At 48.2% G+C, this 21,072-nt stretch overlaps 9 protein-coding genes across 9 annotated transcripts; 5 read left to right on the top strand and 4 right to left on the bottom strand.

Annotated features, from left to right (window-relative positions):
- Positions 1–1,051: 1,051 nt before the first annotated feature.
- EJ05DRAFT_497254 (asparaginyl-tRNA synthetase) lies at positions 1,052–4,746 on the top strand (the record flags this gene model as incomplete). The annotated part of the gene is made up of 9 exons (XM_033746517.1): positions 1,052–1,374; positions 1,438–1,558; positions 1,612–2,696; positions 3,555–3,624; positions 3,679–3,714; positions 3,762–3,894; positions 3,950–4,156; positions 4,202–4,646; positions 4,695–4,746. 9 exons carry the CDS (start codon positions 1,052–1,054, stop codon positions 4,744–4,746), a joined length of 2,472 nt encoding a protein of 823 aa, XP_033603135.1.
- Positions 4,747–5,233: 487 nt separating this feature from the next.
- Positions 5,234–6,519, bottom strand: EJ05DRAFT_507944 (putative serine/threonine protein kinase). The gene is made up of 4 exons (XM_033747966.1): positions 6,394–6,519; positions 6,052–6,326; positions 5,778–5,995; positions 5,234–5,726 (listed from the first exon to the last, which is right to left on the bottom strand). The coding sequence occupies exons 1-4, from the start codon at positions 6,492–6,494 to the stop codon at positions 5,370–5,372; spliced, it is 951 nt and encodes a 316-aa protein (XP_033603134.1). The 5' UTR covers positions 6,495–6,519; the 3' UTR covers positions 5,234–5,369.
- A 389-nt stretch (positions 6,520–6,908) lies between these two features.
- On the top strand, positions 6,909–9,898 carry EJ05DRAFT_473308 (AAA-domain-containing protein). Its single transcript, XM_033743378.1, has 3 exons — positions 6,909–7,208; positions 7,268–9,368; positions 9,423–9,898. Exons 1-3 carry the CDS (start codon positions 7,119–7,121, stop codon positions 9,641–9,643), a joined length of 2,412 nt encoding a protein of 803 aa, XP_033603133.1. The 5' UTR covers positions 6,909–7,118; the 3' UTR covers positions 9,644–9,898.
- Positions 9,899–10,613: 715 nt separating this feature from the next.
- On the bottom strand, positions 10,614–13,563 carry EJ05DRAFT_239424 (uncharacterized protein). Its single transcript, XM_033740040.1, has 2 exons — positions 11,293–13,563; positions 10,614–11,245 (listed from the first exon to the last, which is right to left on the bottom strand). Exons 1-2 carry the CDS (start codon positions 13,116–13,118, stop codon positions 10,750–10,752), a joined length of 2,322 nt encoding a protein of 773 aa, XP_033603132.1. The 5' UTR covers positions 13,119–13,563; the 3' UTR covers positions 10,614–10,749.
- A 55-nt stretch (positions 13,564–13,618) lies between these two features.
- Positions 13,619–15,412, top strand: EJ05DRAFT_239416 (uncharacterized protein). The gene is made up of 2 exons (XM_033740039.1): positions 13,619–14,691; positions 14,738–15,412. The coding sequence occupies exons 1-2, from the start codon at positions 14,009–14,011 to the stop codon at positions 15,396–15,398; spliced, it is 1,344 nt and encodes a 447-aa protein (XP_033603131.1). The 5' UTR covers positions 13,619–14,008; the 3' UTR covers positions 15,399–15,412.
- A 474-nt stretch (positions 15,413–15,886) lies between these two features.
- On the bottom strand, positions 15,887–16,447 carry EJ05DRAFT_434909 (histone-fold-containing protein; the record flags this gene model as incomplete). Its single annotated transcript, XM_033741678.1, has 3 exons — positions 15,887–15,977; positions 16,025–16,184; positions 16,282–16,447. 3 exons carry the CDS (start codon positions 16,445–16,447, stop codon positions 15,887–15,889), a joined length of 417 nt encoding a protein of 138 aa, XP_033603130.1.
- A 540-nt stretch (positions 16,448–16,987) lies between these two features.
- EJ05DRAFT_473305 (histone-fold-containing protein) lies at positions 16,988–17,965 on the top strand. The gene is made up of 3 exons (XM_033743377.1): positions 16,988–17,128; positions 17,235–17,527; positions 17,577–17,965. The coding sequence occupies exons 1-3, from the start codon at positions 17,073–17,075 to the stop codon at positions 17,630–17,632; spliced, it is 405 nt and encodes a 134-aa protein (XP_033603129.1). The 5' UTR covers positions 16,988–17,072; the 3' UTR covers positions 17,633–17,965.
- Positions 17,966–18,223: 258 nt separating this feature from the next.
- EJ05DRAFT_432007 (uncharacterized protein) lies at positions 18,224–18,586 on the bottom strand (the record flags this gene model as incomplete). The annotated part of the gene is made up of 3 exons (XM_033741562.1): positions 18,224–18,261; positions 18,317–18,373; positions 18,448–18,586. Coding segments are annotated over 3 exons (234 nt in total), but the record flags the coding sequence as incomplete, so codon positions are not given.
- A 531-nt stretch (positions 18,587–19,117) lies between these two features.
- EJ05DRAFT_507938 (dihydrolipoyllysine-residue succinyltransferase component of 2-oxoglutarate dehydrogenase-like protein complex) lies at positions 19,118–20,794 on the top strand (the record flags this gene model as incomplete). The annotated part of the gene is made up of 8 exons (XM_033747965.1): positions 19,118–19,204; positions 19,257–19,309; positions 19,361–19,432; positions 19,485–19,540; positions 19,593–20,387; positions 20,433–20,492; positions 20,540–20,594; positions 20,646–20,794. The coding sequence occupies exons 1-8, from the start codon at positions 19,194–19,196 to the stop codon at positions 20,792–20,794; spliced, it is 1,251 nt and encodes a 416-aa protein (XP_033603127.1). The 5' UTR covers positions 19,118–19,193.
- Positions 20,795–21,072: the final 278 nt, after the last annotated feature.

The raw sequence follows: 21,072 nt of genomic DNA, 5'->3' as shown, positions 1-21,072 counted from the left end.
CCAAATCCTTGCTGGACATGCCCGGCTGCCGATCTGTACACCATCATGCAAGATCTTGGACTAGGAGCCGGCGATCAGATCTGGCATGCAGAATGCAAGTCAGATCCCCCAGTAAGGAAAAAGGAGAAGCTGGATCTCTATGTTGCTAGAGCGGACTAGGTCGGGGTAAGGGTTGGTGAAAAGGTCGCCACGGAAATATCCGCCAATCGTGAACGATTAAGCGACCCTCGGCAATACTCAGATCCTTCGCACTGCTAATCCATGAATGAGTTCGTATAATTATGTCAAGAATCCTAGTCCAGGGTGCCCAGACCCCTCGTCGATGACTTATCTGTCGCACCGGCGGCTGGCTGCTGAACTAATTGTTTGTCTAACGTCAGATGCCTGCAACGCAATCTATTCAATCTACTCCATGTCCCCTTCACCGACTTAGCACAACCTGACTCTTTCTTGAATAAAGCTGGCAAGCAATCCGACTGCTAAAATCATCATCAGACTTTTGGTGGTACAAGGAAGCATCAATCAAGGCATTCTTGCGTCCGGCGGCCGCAAATAACCTGCCTGATCATGGCTTGTGTCGCCCGCCTAGTGTGGATCCATAATCAATACGGTGTCCGCGGGTACTTACTTAAAGGTATCCGTTCATTTGTCGATTATTATTGCATTGCTTCAGGTGAGGTAATTCTGTCACTCTTGGCACTAGTATACACGTGAGCCCTTCATCCCGCTTCTATCATTTCTATTTACCAGCTAGAGTTACATATATAAGTATAGTAAAGTAAGGTATGATGAGATAGTTCGCTATTTAATGTGATACATGACCGTTCATGTTAAGCTTTGAAATTTCAATGAACATGATATAAACATATATGTACTACGAGTGATGCCGTTTTAAGGCCGACGGATGCCTAAGGTTTCGACGGGAATTATTCCATCGAACTTCTTCGGCCCTGTCGAATGGTCGTATCCGCAAACTCTTTCAGCATATTACGTTTCTTCACCTACAGTCTATGCTCCTCTTCCGGCCCCTCTTTCCTGCCCTCGGCTCCTCATGAAAAGATTCACAATAGCATTCCGTACGCCCATCGCCAGACGGTCGATCCTACTACACTCGTCGCTACCACGCCGGTTGCGAACAGCTCACAACCCTTCGCGTCAGTCCTCATTCTTCCACCGGCCACAGATAGCATCTCTCCTTGCCAACGGCTCTCGCATAGATACACAGTCCGCGGGTGTGCCTCCGAACGGTGCCATCACCATCAACGGCTTCGTTCGCTCAATTCGTAAGCAGAAGCGCGTAGCTTTCGCAGCCATTGGCGATGGCTCCTCCCTCAGATCACTACAAGCTGTCTTGACACCGGAGCAGGCAGAAGGGTCAGTCCAACAGTATGCACGGCTGTGAACGCTGGAGCTGTGCTGACTTCCTTCTTATGCAAGACTCTCCACGGGCACTGCAGTCACCATTACCGGTCGATGGCAACCTTCCCCTTCAGGCAAAGAACAATCATATGAGTTGTATGCTCAAGATGTGCGCATTGCCGGTGACAATGATTCTGCCGTGAGTCTCTACCCGGCTGGACCGGGGTCTTTATTGACGCCAGGGTCATGCAGAATCCACTTCAAAAGAAGTACCACTCGCCGGAGTTCCTAAGGACAATTCCCCATCTCAGATCACGTCTACCATTCCACTCACTGCTCTTACGACTTCGCTCTCAATTGATTGGGCACATCACCACTTTCTTCGCTGAACGAGGCTTTACACAAACACATCCTCCATTAATCACATCTAGTGACTGCGAAGGCGCTGGTGAGGTCTTCTCTGTATCACCTTCCATGCAGGAGAGTAGTAGTGGATCCAGCAAAGGTGGTTTGAGCCACTATTTTGGCACGCCGAAGTACCTCACTGTCTCATCACAGTTACACTTAGAGTCATTGGCACAGGCTGTAGGCAGCGTTTGGGCGCTTTCGCCAACGTTTCGTGCTGAGAAGAGTGATACCCCTCGCCATCTCAGTGAATTCTACATGCTCGAAGCTGAGGTCGCCTTCACTGAAGACATCAATGAGATTATGGACATTGTCGAACACCTCATGCGATCTTTGACTAAACAGTTGAAGCATTCCTGGGTTGGCGAAGACTTACTCCTTGCCTGGTCAGATAAAAGAAGTAAGGACAGTAGCGACCAGGGTGTCTCGGGCGAGGTGCTGGGCTTAAGATGGGAAGCTCTGTTGAAAGAGCATTGGCCTCGGATTACCTACCATCGAGCTATCGATATGCTACAGAAAGCGGAAACAAATGGTACCGTCAACTTCGAATTCAAGCCTAGTTTTGGCTCTGGCTTACAAGCCGAGCACGAAAAGTGGCTGACCGGCGACCAAATTGGCGCTGGGGCTTTTGATGGACCAGTTTTTGTCACAGACTATCCGAGAAACATAAAGCCATTCTACATGCTACCCTCGAATGAAAGTACATCAAGCAGGGCTCCTACAGTCGCCTGCTTTGATCTTTTACTCCCGGGGGTCTGCGAAGTAGTCGGGGGTTCTTTGCGTGAGCATCGCCTCGATGAGCTAAAGGCTGCTATGCAGGATCATGGCATGCAAGCGTTCTCAAGCGAAGCCAGCAACATCGACTCTGAAGAAGCCAATCGCTCACAGCCCGCACACGTAAATTCGCTCCAGTGGTACATTGATCTTCGAAGGTATGGTAGTGTGCCACACGGTGGTTTTGGACTCGGCTTCGACCGATTTATATGCTATCTTGCCGGGGTTACGAATATTAGGGACACGGTTCAGTTCCCGCGATGGTACAAGCATTGTGACTGTTAAATATGAGCCATTACGAAACCTCAAGGCTACTCAAATTTCAGAGGCACTTCCACGCTCACATCGAGCGTCTTGAATCACCGACGTATATTTATCGACGGCAATGCCCAAGGGATGTGTTCGTCAATCCTTTGTTTGGACACGAAACAGTCTGAACTGTAGCGTACTAAATTATAGACTGTGCGTCTATATGAACTGTTAATAGCTAATGCACGATGAGAATGAGGTTGTGTTGTTGCCTGCTTCATCTGCTCATTATAATTTACTTGATCTAGCCGATCTGTCGCTGTTCTATAATCCAAACCAAAATTCCGTGGAGATGAGTGAACTTCCATGGTGATACGTATCTACATCCGCTCGGTACCTCTGCGAGCAATCCGGGACGCCAAGCAAGCGCATTAGCTGACGCTAGGTATCGCCAGCAAACAAAAAGCACCCCCAAAATCTCAGGTCAACCTTCACGCATTCCTAATTGAGTCCACATACCACATCCCAATAACATCATCCAGCTGTATTCGTTTCCCAATCTCCGAGGTCAGCCTGAACAGCTCCCAATCTTTAACAGCTCGCCAGCTTGAAATACTCAATTGCTCGCGCGCGCGACTCCAGGAACCACTATTACCTCGGCCTTGAATTTTATGGCCACTCATGAAGGCCTTCCTCTGTCTGAGGAATATGAGTGCGCGACCTGATCAAACTTTCTCACGATTTTGTATGTACTGACTACACACCAGCTATGAGTCTCTACCGTCAAATTTCTCACTGTCAGCGAATATGGTAGCAGGAGCTTTCGCAGGCATCGCCGTAGGTGCCACCATGAACGACATTCCCATTGCGCTAACAATACGTGTCTTTTAGGAACACTCCGTCATGTATCCCATAGATTTGCTCAAGGTACGCTTGGATATGAAATCATTCCGGACCGCTGCTCACCTACACAGACTCGGATGCAAGTCATCAACCCTTCTCCCTCCGCCGTATACTCCGGGATCTCAAATGCGATGGTCACGATATCAAGAGCGGAAGGATTTAGAGCCATGTGGAGGGGTGTGTCAAGTGTCGTTGTCGGTGCTGGTTAGTAACAGGGCACATCAAGAATAGGGCAGTGGTAGCTGATGAGAAGACATAGGTCCTGCGCACGCCGTATATTTCGCGTCATACGAGGCAGTGAAACACGCTCTAGGTGGAAATGAAGGCGGACAAGAAGAGCATCATCCGCTAGCAGCTGGTTCGTTCCTCGAACTCATTCACCAGGTACTCGTAATGACTATTGCAATAGCGGCAAGCGGAGCAGCGGCGACGATAGCAAGTGATGCCTTGATGAACCCTTTTGATGGTACGTAGCCGCCTCTACTTACATATGCTAGCTGACCAATCTCAGTTATCAAGCAGCGCATGCAACTTCATGGATCTGAATATCGATCTCTACCTCAATGCGCCAGGTCAGTCTTTCGCAAAGAAGGTCTAATGGCATTCTACGTTTCGTATCCAACGACTTTATGCATGACAGTCCCTTTCACCGCGCTTCAATTCATGGCATACGAATCCATGTCCAAATTCATGAACCCGACAGGTCGATATGATCCGTACACGCACTGCACCGCTGGTGGGCTGGCTGGCGGCCTTGCCGCCGGGCTAACCACACCTTTAGATGTCATCAAGACACTTCTACAAACAAGAGGTAGTGCAACAGATGTTGAGCTTCGTAATGTGTCAGGCTTATGGCAAGCTGCTGCTGTCATAAATAAACGAGACGGCTTCAAAGGTTTCTTTCGCGGATGGAAGCCGAGAATTATCAGCACCATGCCGAGCACTGCAATATGCTGGTAAGTGACAGTCTGACGATAGGATCTGGCGTTGGCTGATAATCACAGGTCTGCATACGAAATGGCCAAGGCTTTCTTCATTTCGCGCAACGAAGCATGATGGTTTATGCACGTCGATCCCAAATATTAGCCATGGATGTGGCAGCTCCACCAATTCCTAATACTTTTCAAATCTTCCTCGAGCAGTCGCATCTCACCGATTAATCACCACCAGATGCCGAACTAGGTGGCATATCAGGACGTGTTCATTTCAAGTGGACGAATTCGGTTTCAGCATACCTCATATCCATTAATAGGAACAGTTTGGTAGGAATTCTGTTTGATGTGGTATTCACAACATATAGCTTCATATACACAGGATCGGGTTACCAAAACAATAAAAGGGGCGATCTGGAGCAGACGGAGTGCTTCAAGCTGTACGATATATGTACCGGGAGTAGACCGAGCAGCGCAAGACGAATTGTACATAGCTATCTAATGAGCGCTGCCTATCACTGAAACTACCCGCGACCGGCGGTTCGTCACTCTGCTTATTGGATCTGAATCAACAATTATAAAGAGTCTACTGTAGGAACGATATATAAAAACCTAGGTGGTTAGGCTAAGAAACCCTCTGAAAATCACAGAAGTCGTGTTTCACGCATGATCAAACTCAAATAAGGATCCTCACCAGTCAGTCCATGATAACGGGTATCTAGATTTAGACTCAAACGCCGTCCTTCCTCATTTAGCATCCTTCAAGTTCCAGTACGCATCGGCCATGATGTCCGACATTGATGCCCTTTGCAAAGGATCGAGGTTCGTCATCCTCAAAATCAGTCTCTTTACCTCGCTATCGAGGTTGGGAAACGTGTCTGACGACCAGCTATCAAAGGATTCGTTAGTTTCGTCCTCTGATATCGCTTGCCATAGGGCCTTCAAGAGCTCCGCGGATTCAGTATCATTGACGTGTTTCATGAGCGCATCTGGTAAAGGTCCGAAGGCCGAAAGCAACTTGAATAGAATCACCGACTCCGGTTCAACCTCGAGCGTGGCGAAGTCGGCGTGGAGCCATTCAACGCCAGTCATGACATAGAAGCACTGGCACTTCAATCAGCATATCTGTTCTAGCATCGTTGAAGCTCAACTTACAAGGAGTCCGAATGAAAACACCTCGGAATGCTTGCCCACACCCTTTCCTAGTTGGCCTTCTGGACTGCGCCACATCACGTTCCCTATCCTATGGTTGAAGAGCTTCTCATTATCTAGCTTCAAAGCGACATCCAAATCACCTAATGCTACCTTTTGGAGATGAAATTGCCCTTGTTTGTCTATGTGCCAATTAACAAGGACATTATCTGGCTTCACATCTGGCATTATGGTTAGCAGCGCAATAGCAAACGAAGCTCGATGAACGGAATTATACCAAGGTGTATCCAATTCTTTGCATGCATGTCCCTTAGGGCACACCCGACCTCCTGAAGAATTGCCTTGCGTACCTTGAGCGGGAGAGGTGGATAATTCTTCACCAAGGAAAGCACATCGGTGGTGAAACCCTCGTATATAACAACATTTTCCTTATCGTTATAGTCTACGTGGGTTCTCAGGTGATGATTATCGCCAAATTCTTTGCTGAACTCGAGTAAGTGACCAAAGACGGACGACGAGACGGGTTTCAGGACGAAGAATTGGTTATCCGAGCTAGTAGCTTCTTCCCTCTCAGCCTTTGTTTCAATAATGACTGAGAACTGACGATTGGCAAACCCACGTTGCGAGGCGAATATCCAGTTCGGACTTATTAGGATGGGAATGTAGTACTGCGGCTCGTTTGTACTCACGACCAGAACGGCCAATAAGTGTTGATTGCATCCTCGTAGTTATGCGCCGATCAGCCTGACAGCCTACTCGGAGCCGCCGAATATTTGCACAGCGCATTATGGTCACAGTATCGGTCGCGTTGGAGAACGAGACCTGTGATGCGACGCGGGCGTAAACGAGGGTCGAACCACGTCTACACTGATTTAGATGGAATGCGAATAGAAGCTGACGGTCGAATAAGCCAAAAAACGTTCTAATATGTCGCATTCATCGGGTGATGGGAGAGCAACGCTCGAAATATTTGAACACTGCAGCCAGATGAACGACTGACGTTGAGCGCATCGTTTTAGCGGCAGGGGTCGAAAGCTTCAATTTAACTATGCATATTGAAACCTCCAAAGTCACGTGTAGAGAGCATTACGTCACTCGCAGCCTTGTGCCTAACCACCCAACTCTACCGAAACACACGTAACCCTCCCTGTTCGAGTATGTGCAATCCTCACTACACGCGACCGATTACCCAACGATCAAGCGAGGCATTGTGAAAGTGTGCTCTCACGATGCTAATGTCTGTCCTGCGACTTCGCCTCTTGTCTTACGAAGCCATACCCTGAGTGATTGCAAGCGTCCATCACGTCCGTTACAAACAGCTCTGAACACCCTGATCCGACTCCAATGATTCGCAACAAATCATCTTCTGCTATGCAGAAGACCTATGACGACTGCTACTTAATATGTTCAACAGCTGTATACTTCGAAAGCCAGGTGAGATACACGTAAAATATTGTTGTACTCTGCTTATCATGCTTTCTATGGTCATACAGAACAACGAAGCGGAGGCCTTACGTTCGTGGAGGAGCGCCCTTGATCAGATATACTACCACAATGCGTACAAAATACCCTCTAATTATCAGCCGCGATCCGAAACTGAAAAGGCCCTACGAGACTCCTTGCATCAGTTAGAGCTACAGTGCAAAGAAAGAGTTGACCTGTTGGAGGCTCTAAAACAAAGTCGAGAGGACAAAGGAGGCGGAACAGAATCACAGAATACCGTCGGCTGTTTCCCAGCGCCAGCTTTACCTGATAGTTCGCGTCGATCAGACCACTCTGATCAAGTTCAGAGAGGGTGGTTAGGAGGCGGAACTGTACCACCAATGACTTATCCTGATCTATCGAGGCCTCCACTTCCAAAAAGGCCTTCTGTCGCGCCCAGGCAAGTGTCAGGAGCATCGCTGAACGGTGGAGCGGGACCTTTCAGCAACTCCCACGCTGCTAACGCGCCCCCGTTGCTGACTGCCACGACCTCCAAATCAGGTACAGACCAGAGACCTTCTAGAACCCCCAGCCCTGAGAAGAGAGGAAAGATGCTCAGGACCCTCAGGCCTAGTAAAGATGGTTCACGTCCACCGCCGACCCTAGTAAGCACGCTGCGTAGCAAACCGCCTGCTGCCTCCTCGAAGGCCGCAACACAAGCCTGGGGACCCACACAACCACCACCCCCTCTACTCAGCCGTGCCTCGGAATCTGCAAATAGTTCAACAGCCCGTCTTGGCCCCACTCGATCGTCCCTATCTGATGTAGAAAGATCAAGGGCTAACGGCAATATGCCAAGTCAGGGTTCTCGACAGTCGAGTGGCTACTCCCTGCGTCCAAGTATGGGGCTGAAATTACCGGAAATCCCTCCCACGCGAGACAGATCGACTGATACCCATGATCGCCGCGATAGGACATTACAGGCTAGTCTACCTCCTGCTATCGTCAGCCACCCACGTGGCGTCTTGGGTTTACAGCGATCGTCGAATCCCGGCCTATCGAAGCCAGTCAGAAAAGAAGTCCAGCCTCTGTCTTATCGAAAGGAGTATCCGAAGCCAGTGCTTAGACCAGATGTCGAGCATGCCACCAAGTCTACGATGGATACTTCTCAACCTTCGGAGCCAAATGTCTCCTCGCCTATTGGCAAGGGGCGACGAAAAGCCGTACCCCCACTTGGATCATATCCTAGGAGAGGGCCACGCAATCCATCTGAAGACTCTGTCAGCAGTCTAGACATGTCCGGTAAACTGGAGACTATTGCCATAGGAAACCATTCGCAAAGTAGATGTTCAGTATCGTCATCAGACGACCGTGACATGTCTACAGAAGAAACAGCCGCTGAATCTGCAAAATGGCAGGCTGAGACTGAGCGAATACTGAAAACCTTACCTAGGGGTATTGACGAAGCTGCAGCTAAGCAGATCCTTAATGAGATCGTCATACAAGGTGATGAGGTGCATTGGGACGATGTTGCTGGGCTGGACATCGCTAAGGCAGCACTGAAGGAAACTGTAGTATATCCATTCTTGCGACCTGACTTGTTCATGGGTCTTCGGGAACCCGCCCGTGGCATGCTTCTGTTCGGTCCACCTGGGACTGGTAAGACGATGCTCGCGCGTGCGGTTGCGACCGAGTCCAGATCGACATTTTTTGCAATATCCGCTAGCAGTCTGACCAGCAAATTTTTAGGCGAGTCTGAGAAGCTCGTTCGAGCCCTCTTCGCATTAGCAAAAGCCATCGCCCCATCGATCATCTTCGTCGATGAGATTGATTCGCTCCTGTCCTCGAGATCGGGTTCAAGCGAGCACGAGGCAACCAGACGCATCAAGACCGAGTTTTTGATAGCGTGGTCAGATCTCGCCAAAGCCGCCGCAGGTAGGGAGCAGACAGAAAAGGAGAAAGAACGCGGAGACGCAAGCAGGGTACTTGTGTTAGCCGCCACTAATCTCCCATGGGATATCGACGAGGCAGCAAGAAGGCGCTTTGTTCGAAGGCAGTACATTCCTCTGCCTGAAGGACACGTACGAAGAACACAGCTGGAGACGCTACTCAGCCATCAGAAACATGGGTTGTCGCCTGATGACCTGGATGAGCTGATAGACCTAACAGAGGGTAGCCAAATGACTTTGTTGACTCATGCCCAAGACACTTGCTAACCCATAGCAGGGTTCTCCGGTTCTGACATAACTGCGCTCGCGAAAGACGCTGCGATGGGTCCGCTTCGAAGCTTAGGCGAGAAGCTCTTACATATGACGATGGATGAAATAAGGCCCATTCAAATACAGGATTTCAAGGCTAGTCTTGTTACGATACGACCTAGTGTTAGTAAGCAGGGTCTAAAGGAATTTGAGGACTGGGCAAAGGAATTTGGAGAGCGGGGCGGCTGAAGTATGATGAGTACACTATAATGATATTTGTTAGAGACAAGTATAGATAGGTCTACGAAGATATACTTCAGGCGCTTTCATTCGCTGTCCTCTGGCTACGAATCTTCCTATTGATCAATGACTTTGAGGCAACCTAGGAACGCTCTCTATATCTATATACTTATTGGAATTTAAGTCTAGGCTAGCCCTAATTTGATCTCAATTATATTTAAAACTTCTAGTAAAAGATATCCTTATCTAAAGCTAAACATAATGGGAAAGCAAACTAAGATAAGAGGAAGAGAAAGATAATAGTAAAGGAATAATAATACTTAAGATGATAAAGTTCTTTACTTAAGTTTAATTCTAGAAAAGATAACTCTACTATCAATGGAATAAAATCTCGAGCAACTGAGGACGGATATGAAGGAGCACTGTGAACTTGTCTTAGAGGTGTAACCGATTTCGCATCCTTGGAAACATCGAAGCCACATCTGACTCCTCAACAGGTACGACGTTGGAACAGTCACCAACGATAGCAAGTCCCGAAACACCGAATATTGAGCCAGTTACATCGAAGCCTGGAAGATTCGGAGGAAGAGCTGCCAACTCCCATTGGATGACAAGCAGCATCATGATAGAAAGTGCCAGGCAGGTGACACGGAAAGATTAGAACGCCTCTGAAGTTGATAAGCTTGTGACTGTGACCCGAACGGAGTGGATGCAGGATTTCCAGAGTCACAAACTGCTAGTACCAGCAGTATCAGTCCGTAATATAAGAATTACCAAACACGTGCCCCTTCTCTGCGATCAAGTCGTATTTCCATCTTATTTAATCTAAGTCCATAATAGACTATAAAATATCAAGGCACATGTAGAACATTATCTTCTATTATATGAATTATGAGAATATCCAATCAAGGACTTCAATTAAGTTATAATATCATACCTCTATGGTTCTCTCTATACCCTTTATACTTAGAAGAGTCGGTCTATAAGTAAAAAATTGGATTAATTATTGTGTAAACCAAGACTTTGATTTGGTATATTACAGGGACCTATAATCGACAAGATTATGACCAAGAAAGCTGGTTGTATGTCTAATTAGTTTCAACATGCCAAAGAGTCTATCTCAAACCAGCTCGACCAGCCTTGAAACGATGTGCGATAGGATCAGTCGATCCCTTGTTGTCATAAGCACCCAAGGCATCCCCCTTTGTCCACCCCATCTTCTCCAACATAGCTCGACCTCTATTGTCTTGTCCAATCTCGGGTGCTTTCGAGCCCACGATCTCCCCGGTCGAGTACGTAGCCCCATGTACGAGCTGGTCCTTGTGCTTCCCAACTGGGTCTTTAAAAGCTCGCATACCACGCTTCACACTACGACCCAAACCCTCTAGACGTGGTCTCATGTCCGAATGAAAAAATTTCCGTTGCACTTGACTAAGCTTCCGTGAGTACTCATCGTGATTGGCATCAATGGTCCAAGAGTTTTTGGTGACGGTCAACTGGCGATTCCCAGCCCGTTCACTGCCTCTCGACGTAGATTCCAATTCGAACATCTGGCTAGCGCTATGGACGAAGATACGCTCCGTCTTCGACAGCGTCGCTGGAAAGGTATAGCTGACAATATTAACTAATGAACAACAAAAGAATGGTGGCACACGTACAACGACTCAGAGGAACAGAGGAATTTTTCGATGGCGGTCTTCAGTTCACTCCACGAAGGGGGCTCTTCCGATCGACTCTGCTCTATCTTGAACTTGTTCTTCTTTTTTCCAATGAGACCTTCTTTATGCATCTGCTGTCGTTCGATCCTCTTCAGACTCTTCTTCTTCCTATCATCCTCCCAAGATGCCTGGATTTGAGCTGCCAGTTCCTCGTCTGATAAATCTAAGGCAGGGTCGCTACGGCGACCCTTTTTCTTCGGCTTCAGACTAGGTCTCTCGAAGTCCATGACGTCAAATGCGTTGTATGGATCCTCATCAAGCATGTCTGCCATCAGAGATGCATCTGGAAAGAAGCCAACTCTCTGCCGTCTTTTATTGCTTCTACCACTAGAAGCTTTGTTGGCAAGGATTACGTTGCTTTTGGATGTATGGTCAGAAATGGCCCTGCTACCGAAGACATCGTCGAAAAGCACGATTTCGTCGGTATCAAGTCCGAGCGATTGCTGCACCGATAGGATCCTGGCAAGACCTTCATCCGACAGGCTCTCAATGTGGCGCCCTGTAGATGTATCCTCATACTCTAGGTCATCCAAGTCCAAGTCGACCGAGCCATCGACGTCATCGTCAGAGCCTGCAGCCTCATATTCAGACTGTCTTCCCTGAGTATCGCTATCAGTACTTTCCGAGACGAGCTGCCGTGCGAGCGTTTCATCATGCTCCTGCTCATACGTTCTGACCAGAACAATTTCAGCGGGCCGGTTCAGATGCGAAGAGTGTAACCAACAGGCATCATCGACCCCAGATTCTTCATAGACCACGAGATACTGCACACCACTAGGCCGAATACGCTTGTTCAAAATCCGTACCACATCCCCACTAACATCTGAAGACGTACTTATATCATCCAGATCGCGTATTGTCGTCTCATTCCAACCATCCAGGGCTGTAGATTCATGATTACCTGCAGAAAAGTTGACAGTCTTTGTGTCACTGGGTTGAACGGACTTCGTCACCATCGGAGTGTCATCCGAATCATCATCATGGGCTTGTATATTCTCAATGTAATCTCGAACTGCGTCCTGCTGAGCCTTATATTCCGCTAGGACACGGGTCTGCTCGAGTCTTCGAATATCTTCCCTCCTAGCAGACCGCTTTGTCTTTCGCTGTTTCTCTGCAAAGATGTAGTCATTCGCCCAGCCAACACCAGGTGTGCTCCTATGTTCCCAGGGTGTTGACCCGACATCCCATGATTGGGTATCTCCCTCTCGGACATTGAAGGCTCTGTCAATAGACACGCACTTGTTCTCATCATATTTCGAATACTGTACCATGTCTCCAGACGTGGGCACGGTTTTTTGTCGTGGTGGAAGAGGTGCTGAGACTGATGTGTGACCCCGTCCCTTGAACACGACGATGTCTTCACTCGAGTCCGATGCTGCTGGCGTCGGACTACGCGAAAGGATAGTGTCCATGGTGTCATCTCGACTTTGTAAAGCTATATTATTGGCAATGCACCTCTCCTCGATGACTTCCTGGCGCGACGAGCCATGGGAAGCAGTCGATGCATCAGCAGCTGAAGCAGAAACCACAGGCGCGAGCGAAGACGCAGAGTGGCGGATGACTAATGGCGATGTTCGAGAATGCAAAGGGTGCCGTAGTCTTACTGGTTTCTCGGGAGGTGAGATACTCAGCTGAGACATTGATCCGCTTGGGCCAGACACATTGGCTGGATCAGTACACAAAGAAATATTGGGACCTTCATTCTCCTTCGTGTTGGCAGCCTTTTCGTCTTGCGTGTTTGCAGCTTCGTCCAACACACCGGCCATTACAAAGGGAACAGTCCGATGTCGTAATTTTGTGTCCTGAGACCAGTAGTGTTGTTGCCTTTCAGTGTTCGATACCTCATCGTGCAACGAGAACGAGTGAGGGTTTCCTGGGTCACGATGAATTCACAGTTACAAATATTTTCCATCGGTACTTACGTGGTGTAGCTCTACCACGACTGAACGACCTTCCGCCGCCACGGCCTCTTTGTCCGCCACGGCCTCTTTGTCCGCCACGGCCTCTTTGTCCGCCACGAACCATGCCCGCGAAATAGATGAACTGCAACAAAACCGAGCCAAAGTAGAAGACCAAGTGGCTGTTGTGAAGCGAGGAGACACGGTGTTTGAGAAAACAGCGAGGTCAGTTGGTTGTGGTCATTGAAGTGCAAGTGGCGTTCAAGCTTTTTAACCCTTGTAGCTCAGATGGCTGTTGACGTTTAAGTTAGGATTTGCCATTAATTAATTGACAGCGGCGAGTAAAGCTACCCAAACCACCCCACCAAAGTCTGCCTCAGGCACACAGCTCTCTGCTAGGCTCTAGCCAGGGTGTGACCAACGACGTCCTCCAGAGCAGGCTGCTTAATACCGCCTGTAATTAACACTCCCGCTGTAATAGCTCTAATGATACCTATACCATTTACCTTGTGACGACGGCGAGCGTGATCTCCATCCTACTCCTTCCACACCAAACATCTTTATACACTGGCAAACAACATCGAGAGCAGCTCCAAAGCTATCCTACAGACTACAGTTCTGCCTTACCTGTTCGATAGCTCGTACTGAACATGCGCCTTCTGCTTCAAACATACCACTAAGTTCACCTGTACACTCACTTGGGCCTCGGCGATTCCTTCCTGCTCAGCCACTAAGCTAAACCTTGTCGTTATTCACACATGGAGGATTTGGGTCGATACAGCAAACGCATCGTCCAGCGGCTCTGGAATCCTGCGCCAAAGTATGATGACCAGTCACCCATCTGGTGCCTGGGGCAGATTTACAGAACCGATGAGTTCAAATCCGAACTTCCTGAGCCTGTGCAGGCCTCGACACCAGGCTCTACGGTATCCTACACCTCTCAGACCTCGTCATTTGTCGCCGTCGATAACGAATCATACGAAGATGAAAGAGCAAACCCTCTTAAGGATAACACCCAAAATGATGATGATGGGGGTTGGCCGACAGCCTTTCTGGACGACTTCGAAGCTAAAATATGGCTAACGTATCGCTCGAACTTCCAACCTATCCCGAAGTCTCAAGACCCGAAAGCATTGGCTAGCATGAGCCTGGCTGTACGAATAAAGAACCTGAATCAAGATGGGTTTACGTCGGATACAGGCTGGGGATGTATGATCCGGTCAGGTCAAAGCATATTGGCTAATGCACTCCTGATACTGAACCTTGGAAGAAAATGGAGAAGAGGTGCCACGCCAAATGAAGAACGGAAGCTCCTCTCGTTGTTCGCAGATGATCCGAGTGCACCATTCTCCGTGCATCGATTTGTAGAGTACGGTGCAGCTGCTTGCGGCAAGCACCCCGGAGAATGGTTTGGTCCATCAGCTGCAGCACGATCTATACAGTAAGCTTTTGTCTGGAGGTGGAATTTACGACTGATCATAGTTCAGACATCTGGCCAACAGCTACACAGAGTGCCAGTTGCGCGTGTATATCACCTGCGATAGTGCCGATGTATACGAAGATAGCTTCTTCAACGTTGCTAAGTCTGCAGGTGCATTTCATCCTACGCTCGTTCTGGTCAGCATACGACTAGGAATAGACCGAGTAACACCAGTATATTGGGAGGCACTCAAGAACGCTCTACAGATGCCACAGTCCATCGGTATTGCAGGGTATGCGAAACAATCCATCGTGCTTGGCCGAATTTCCCCTTTCCTGACACATCACAGAGGTCGCCCTGCCGCATCCCACTACTTCGTCGGCATGCAAAGCCAGACATTGTTCTACCTTGATCCTCATCACACGCGGCCGCTCCTACCTTTCCATGTCGATCCTTCGCAATATACACGGGAAGATGTGGATTCCTGTCACACTCGGCGGATCCGGCGACTAAATGTCCCAGAAATGGATCCTTCCATGCTCATCGCCTTCCTTATCAAAGACGAAGACGACTGGAAACTATGGCGCCATGACATCGCCTGCGTCCAAGGGAAACCGATCGTACACGTAGCTGACACTGAGCCTCCGACGCTATGGACTGGTGATGAACGTGAACGTGCGATTGACGATGTTCAAACTTTTGACGATACCGATGAAGAGGGACTTTGATAGAAATCGACAAGAATAATCCGATTATCAAAACACGCACCAATGCAGCACAGCGGATAATTGTTTAATTTGTGATATCGCGCCACAGTGCGCATGTCGCTTACCAATAGTTTGTGCTCGACTGACAACACAAGTGTCAGTAAAATATACGCATATACTCACCTCAGCTCCACGAAAAAAAGAACAGCATGAGAATAATCTGTAAATCACACCCAACACACAACTCTCACCGAGCAGATACGCAGAAGATGACACGCAATGGAGTAGTAAAAGAGCTTTCATTCCTTACGAGTCCTGTCCCGTATAATATACAGCCTATGCGGCGATCCAGATATCAATGAGATATGCCAGGATCTCTGCGAAACAAGCAAACCAACCCATAAAGCATTATTGAAACCATTGACTCCTCATCCCAACCCCGAATGCTCTTCCTGAAACACATCAGGACTGTAAACCCAAAAGAAGTAAACCCAACATCAAACAATCTTCTATTTCGTGGATGACGAGTACTTGGTGACTGCTTTGGTACCCTCAGAGACAGCGTGTTTGGCTAATTCACCGGGCAGAATCAACCGTACACTGCAGATGTTAGAAAGTGATTCCTGAGTGGGTTGAGGGTAGCTTACGAGGTCTGGATTTCACGCGACGAGATCGTTGACTTCTTATTATATGCAGCGAGCTTAGAGGCTTCGGTAGCAACGCGCTCGAAGATATCGTTGACGAATGAGTTGAGAATGGACATCGCGCGGTTCGAAATACCAGTATCGGGGTGAACCTGTTTGAGAACTGCCGAACGAATGTTTAGTTAATAAAGCCAAAAGACGAATATACAGGGTAGAATCCGAGCTAGCCCTGAGTGAGATTTTTGCGTTGAGTAACTCACCTTTGTAGATGTAGGACGAATAAGTTTCCTTTCTGGTCTTGGTGCGCTTCTTCTTTTCGCCCGATGGAGCGGCCGTCTTTTTGCCAGCTTCCTTCTTCTCGGCGGGAGCTTTACCGGCAGGCGCTTTGCCACCTGTGGTGGGAGTCTTGGTAGCTTTGGGTGCCATTTCAAATTTTTGGAATTGTGAGGATGGACAAGTCCGGTACGTTCGAGATGGTTAATGGATGAGCTGCGTTGTAACGTGAGATGGGCTTGATGAAAGAGAGATGAAGGGAACAGGTCGTCAAAGGTGGGCGACGCGCCTACTTATGGAGCTTGGGCAGAAGGTGCATTGGGGGGAATCGAAACAGACAGAGGTGTCGTGGAGCTAACCTAATATGTACTACGGCGGCGATAAGTCAACAAACCTGCGCGTCGGTCGCGACTGGCCTCTTATCCCCCGACGTGCCTGCTAACTTACGAGCTAATAGCTAGCCTGCGCAAAAGTAGTGTCCTCGATGGCACTTACCCACTTCAGGCAGGGTCTGTGCACCGCAACTACTTCGGTATGCCTTCTACCAAGCTTTGATGGGGACGAAGCGCGCCCTGGCAAGTGAGTGATGCGCCTAACCATAACAACCGAGCGCGATGTCCTTATAATCTGCTACCGCCCCTCACCGTAGTCAACCTTTCTCCTTCTCTCCATCTTCGATTATCCGTCAACGACCGCATCTCGTCAGCTCACCACATCTCTAACGTCCTCAACCCACCCAAAACCCGTTTTCGAACCCGAAACTTTCAACTCTCTCAAAATGACTGGCGGCAAATCCGGTGGTAAGGCCTCAGGCTCCAAGAGCTCCGCTCAATCGTATGTACTTCCTTCGTTCGCCTCAGCCTCATTGCTTTCAAATGGGGCTCATACGAGATTCGGTCTACAATCATAATTTACAGCTTGATCTAATCTCTAACTCTAGTCGCTCGTCTAAAGCCGGTCTGGCTTTCCCCGTCGGTCGTGTTCATCGTTTGTTGAGGAAAGGCAACTACGCTCAGCGTGTTGGTGCTGGTGCTCCTGTTTATCTCGCGGCTGTTCTCGAATACCTTGCTGCTGAAATTCTCGAGCTCGCTGGTAACGCCGCTCGTGATAACAAGAAGACGCGTATCATTCCTCGTCATCTTCAGTTAGCTATCCGCAATGACGAGGAGTTGAACAAGCTACTTGGGCATGTCACTATTGCACAGGGTGGTGTTCTGCCAAACATTCATCAAAGTACGTTATTCAATTCGTCAAATCAGTGTCGATGCTTATGTTTTTCCAGACCTTCTTCCCAAGAAGACTGCCAAGGCAGGCAAGGGCCCTTCGCAAGAATTGTAGACTTGTTTTGTTTGATGTTTTATGGGCGCGGCTTGGTGTTTCATGCAATGATAACGGGGTTCGGTTGGGTCTTGGGTTTACGGTCTTCATATCGTACTGCATAATAGCAGTAGGGCTGTATATTACTTCCATAATCATGGATGAAATCTGATGAGATTAACACATTCGTCCTTTGTGGACTTAACCGTGCCTGATTTGCGTTTTTCAACTAATCGCCACTAATGCGCCATGTATTCCAAGTAAGCATAAGGTTTTTACATAGCAAGACAGGTTGTCAAGATTATTATCATTGAATGCGATGCAAGAATCTCCAGGAAACCGTCGACAAATCTAGGAGCATTACCCTCAGTATACAAATTGGTAGATATGGAGAACCTGTCAGTCGGTAAGTCCAATTTGATAATTGCATCAATACATCGATCAGCTATATCTATGTTTGGACAGCCTGCGCAATTTATATGAATCGTCTGCGAGCGAGCTATTTTCCTAAGCCTTCTAGTTTGGCTCCACTAACAACATCAAAGTGACATTTTCGGGGGCGCTGTAGGGGTTAGCCTGCGTTGATAACATCAGTGATACTGACTTACGATCGAGTATTGGTGCTGGTATATTCCTCTCGTATTTAGAACCTAACATGATGAGCGATTGGCTTTGGTTCGAGGTTTTGCATCAAGGGTCTCATACCTCCTGGTGCTGTTGGGGGCCTGTATGGGTCAGGATGCTTCCATTTTTCAAGCAAACCTTCCGTCTCCTGAATCAAAGCCTGTGAATCATTGGTCAGCCTGTGCTTTTTACTCTTCCTTGCTATGGGCCACCTGCCTTCTGTTGTCTCGGCTCAGTAATGTGTTTGTTGTTTTCGAATAGCGAACGAATGTACAAGGCCTGACCCCGCCATAGATATCTGTGAACAGCCCAGTCAAGTGACAGCTTCAACGAGCGACGGTAGAGTGACCTGGTAGACGTGTCAAATCGATGTTACAGTGCAAGTATGAGGGCTTGGGTGAGAGAGATCGAGGTACTGACAGCACCGTCTGCTTTGTCGACATCCTTGGAACTAAGCCTTCACTGTCGTTGGTGTACAGTTATAGGTCTCGAAGAAGAAGATTTATGACTATCGGGTATTGACTGCGATTCGTCCAGAAGTGTAGCTGGGTGTTTGATGGTAGACATAGAGAGTAAGGTAGCCGTGGAGTTCCCGGTGAAGCTGCTCGGATCGCGCTAATATTTCAGGTCCGCTGCCGCGCCGCCACGCTAGGCTCCGCGTGGTTTTCGGCAGCGTCTCAAACAGCTACATCGCCATTGAAGCGCCGCGTTAGCTGTACTTTGTGTCCCTCTTCTTCTTCTTCTTCTTCTTCTTCTTCCTCTCTCTACCATATCGCTACAGCTGAAGAGCAGCTTCTCATAGCCTGTGATGTCAAGTCAACAGTGCTTTCGCCGCCTGCCAGGCATGCGAGGTCTTCGACCGTCGTCGCGTCCATTAACAGCTCGTGCTTGCTTACCACCCGCCTGCTCAAGACATTTTTCCGCAATCGGCCGTTCAATCTCGTCGGGTTTGATATCCATGACGCCAAAGTAGACGCTACCATCATCGGCTGGTGAATGTGGTCATGCTAATGTTAAGTAGAAGGCTACAACACTTCTCCCAAAGCGTTAGTTCCTACCAGTTTCGAACATATGGTATGCTGTCGCACTATGTATCCATGCATCATAGCTCATTATCCTTCGCAGCAGAGAAGATTGTGAAGGTACCTCAGATGGCAGAGTCAATCACGGAAGGCACATTGAAGCAGTTTTCGAAACGTACGTGCACGTTTACAAACAACTGTTCTCCATCATCTGACAGACGATGCAGAGGTTGGAGACTATGTTGAGCAGGATGAGGAAATTGCGACCATTGAAACAGATAAGGTTCGTCAGATGCTATTGGCTGATGAACTATTTGGGTTGACGCTGGGGATAGATCGATGTTTCTGTAAATGCCCCGGAATCCGGAACAATCAAGGAGTTCCTGGTCAACGAAGAAGACACCGTTACTGTTGGTCAAGATATCGTGAAGATGGAACCTGGAGGGGACCCTCCGAGTGGCGGTAGAGAAGAGGCCGGGCAGAGTCCAAAGGAGAGCGCATCAAGAGACCAAGAGACAGCTTCACAGCCAAAAGGCGAACAGGAGCAGCAAAAAACCGAGGATATCTCACCAAAATCTTCCGGAGAAAAGATGCCAGAGCCATCGAAACAAGAAAAGGTATCTCAATCCAGTCAGCTAAATAATCAAGAGCCACCCAAAAAACAGCAAGCATCGTCGTCTAAGGAATATGAGACAAGAAAATCCGATTCGGCATTTGGGAGTCGAGAGGAACGGCGTGTGAAGATGAACAGGATGCGTCTACGTATCTCGGAAAGATTGAAGCAGTCTCAGAACACCGCCGCCTCACTCACCACGTTTAACGAGGTTGATATGTCTTCTCTCATGGACCTAAGGAAGCTATATAAGGATGAGATTCTCAAGAAGACAGGCGTCAAACTTGGCTTCATGAGTGCCTTTTCGCGTGCTTGTATTTTGGCAATGAAGGATCTACCGGCTGTGAACGCCTCCATTGAGGGACCAAATGGCGGTGACACTATTGTGTATCGCGACTATGTCGATATTAGTGTCGCAGTGGCTACTGAAAAGGGTCTCGTCACCCCGGTCGTGCGCAACGCCGAGTCTTTAGATCTAGTTGGCATTGAGCAATCCATTGCAGACCTCGGAAAGAAGGTATGTGAAACCCGAACGATGAATTACACATCCTAACTTTGATAGGCTCGTGACAACAAGTTAACCATCGAAGACATGGCCGGAGGTACATTCACTATTAGCAACGTAAGTCCTACATGTCTGGATTTGTAAGTCTGGGCTGATCACATCAGGGTGGTGTCTTCGGTTCGCTCATGGGTACTCCTATCATCAATCTTCCACAGACCGGTAAGCCATGCTGTGTGTCACATGTCAGGTTTGACAACTGACTTGTCATAGCTGTTCTTGGTTTGCATGCTATCAAGGAGAAGCCGGTCGCAATCGACGGAAAGGTGGAGATTCGGCCAATGATGTACCTCGCGCTCACTTACGATCATCGCCTCCTTGATGGTCGTGAAGCAGTAACTTTCTTAGTCAAGGCATGGTAATTCCATCGGTTGAGAGCATATTAGACTAACTCGTGTATAGGTCAAAGAATATATTGAGGACCCAAGGCGTATGCTACTAGGATAAGGTGGACAAAGAATAAATCAGCCCTAATGTATTAGTTATTCTATATAAGACTTATATTCTATACTACTTAAAAGATATTCTAACTAGTAGAGTTATTAAAGGTTCTACTATAGGAAAAGTATAATAATAATAATATACTAGGGTAGCCTGCGACTAGTAGGCTGTAGATAGCCTGCGACTAGTAGGCTGTAGA

Source organism: Pseudovirgaria hyperparasitica, assembly GCF_010093815.1.
Source record: "Pseudovirgaria hyperparasitica strain CBS 121739 unplaced genomic scaffold EJ05scaffold_3, whole genome shotgun sequence".
Taxonomy (NCBI): Eukaryota; Fungi; Ascomycota; class Dothideomycetes; order Acrospermales; family Acrospermaceae; genus Pseudovirgaria; species Pseudovirgaria hyperparasitica.
This window is presented reverse-complemented; position numbering and strand designations above follow the sequence as displayed.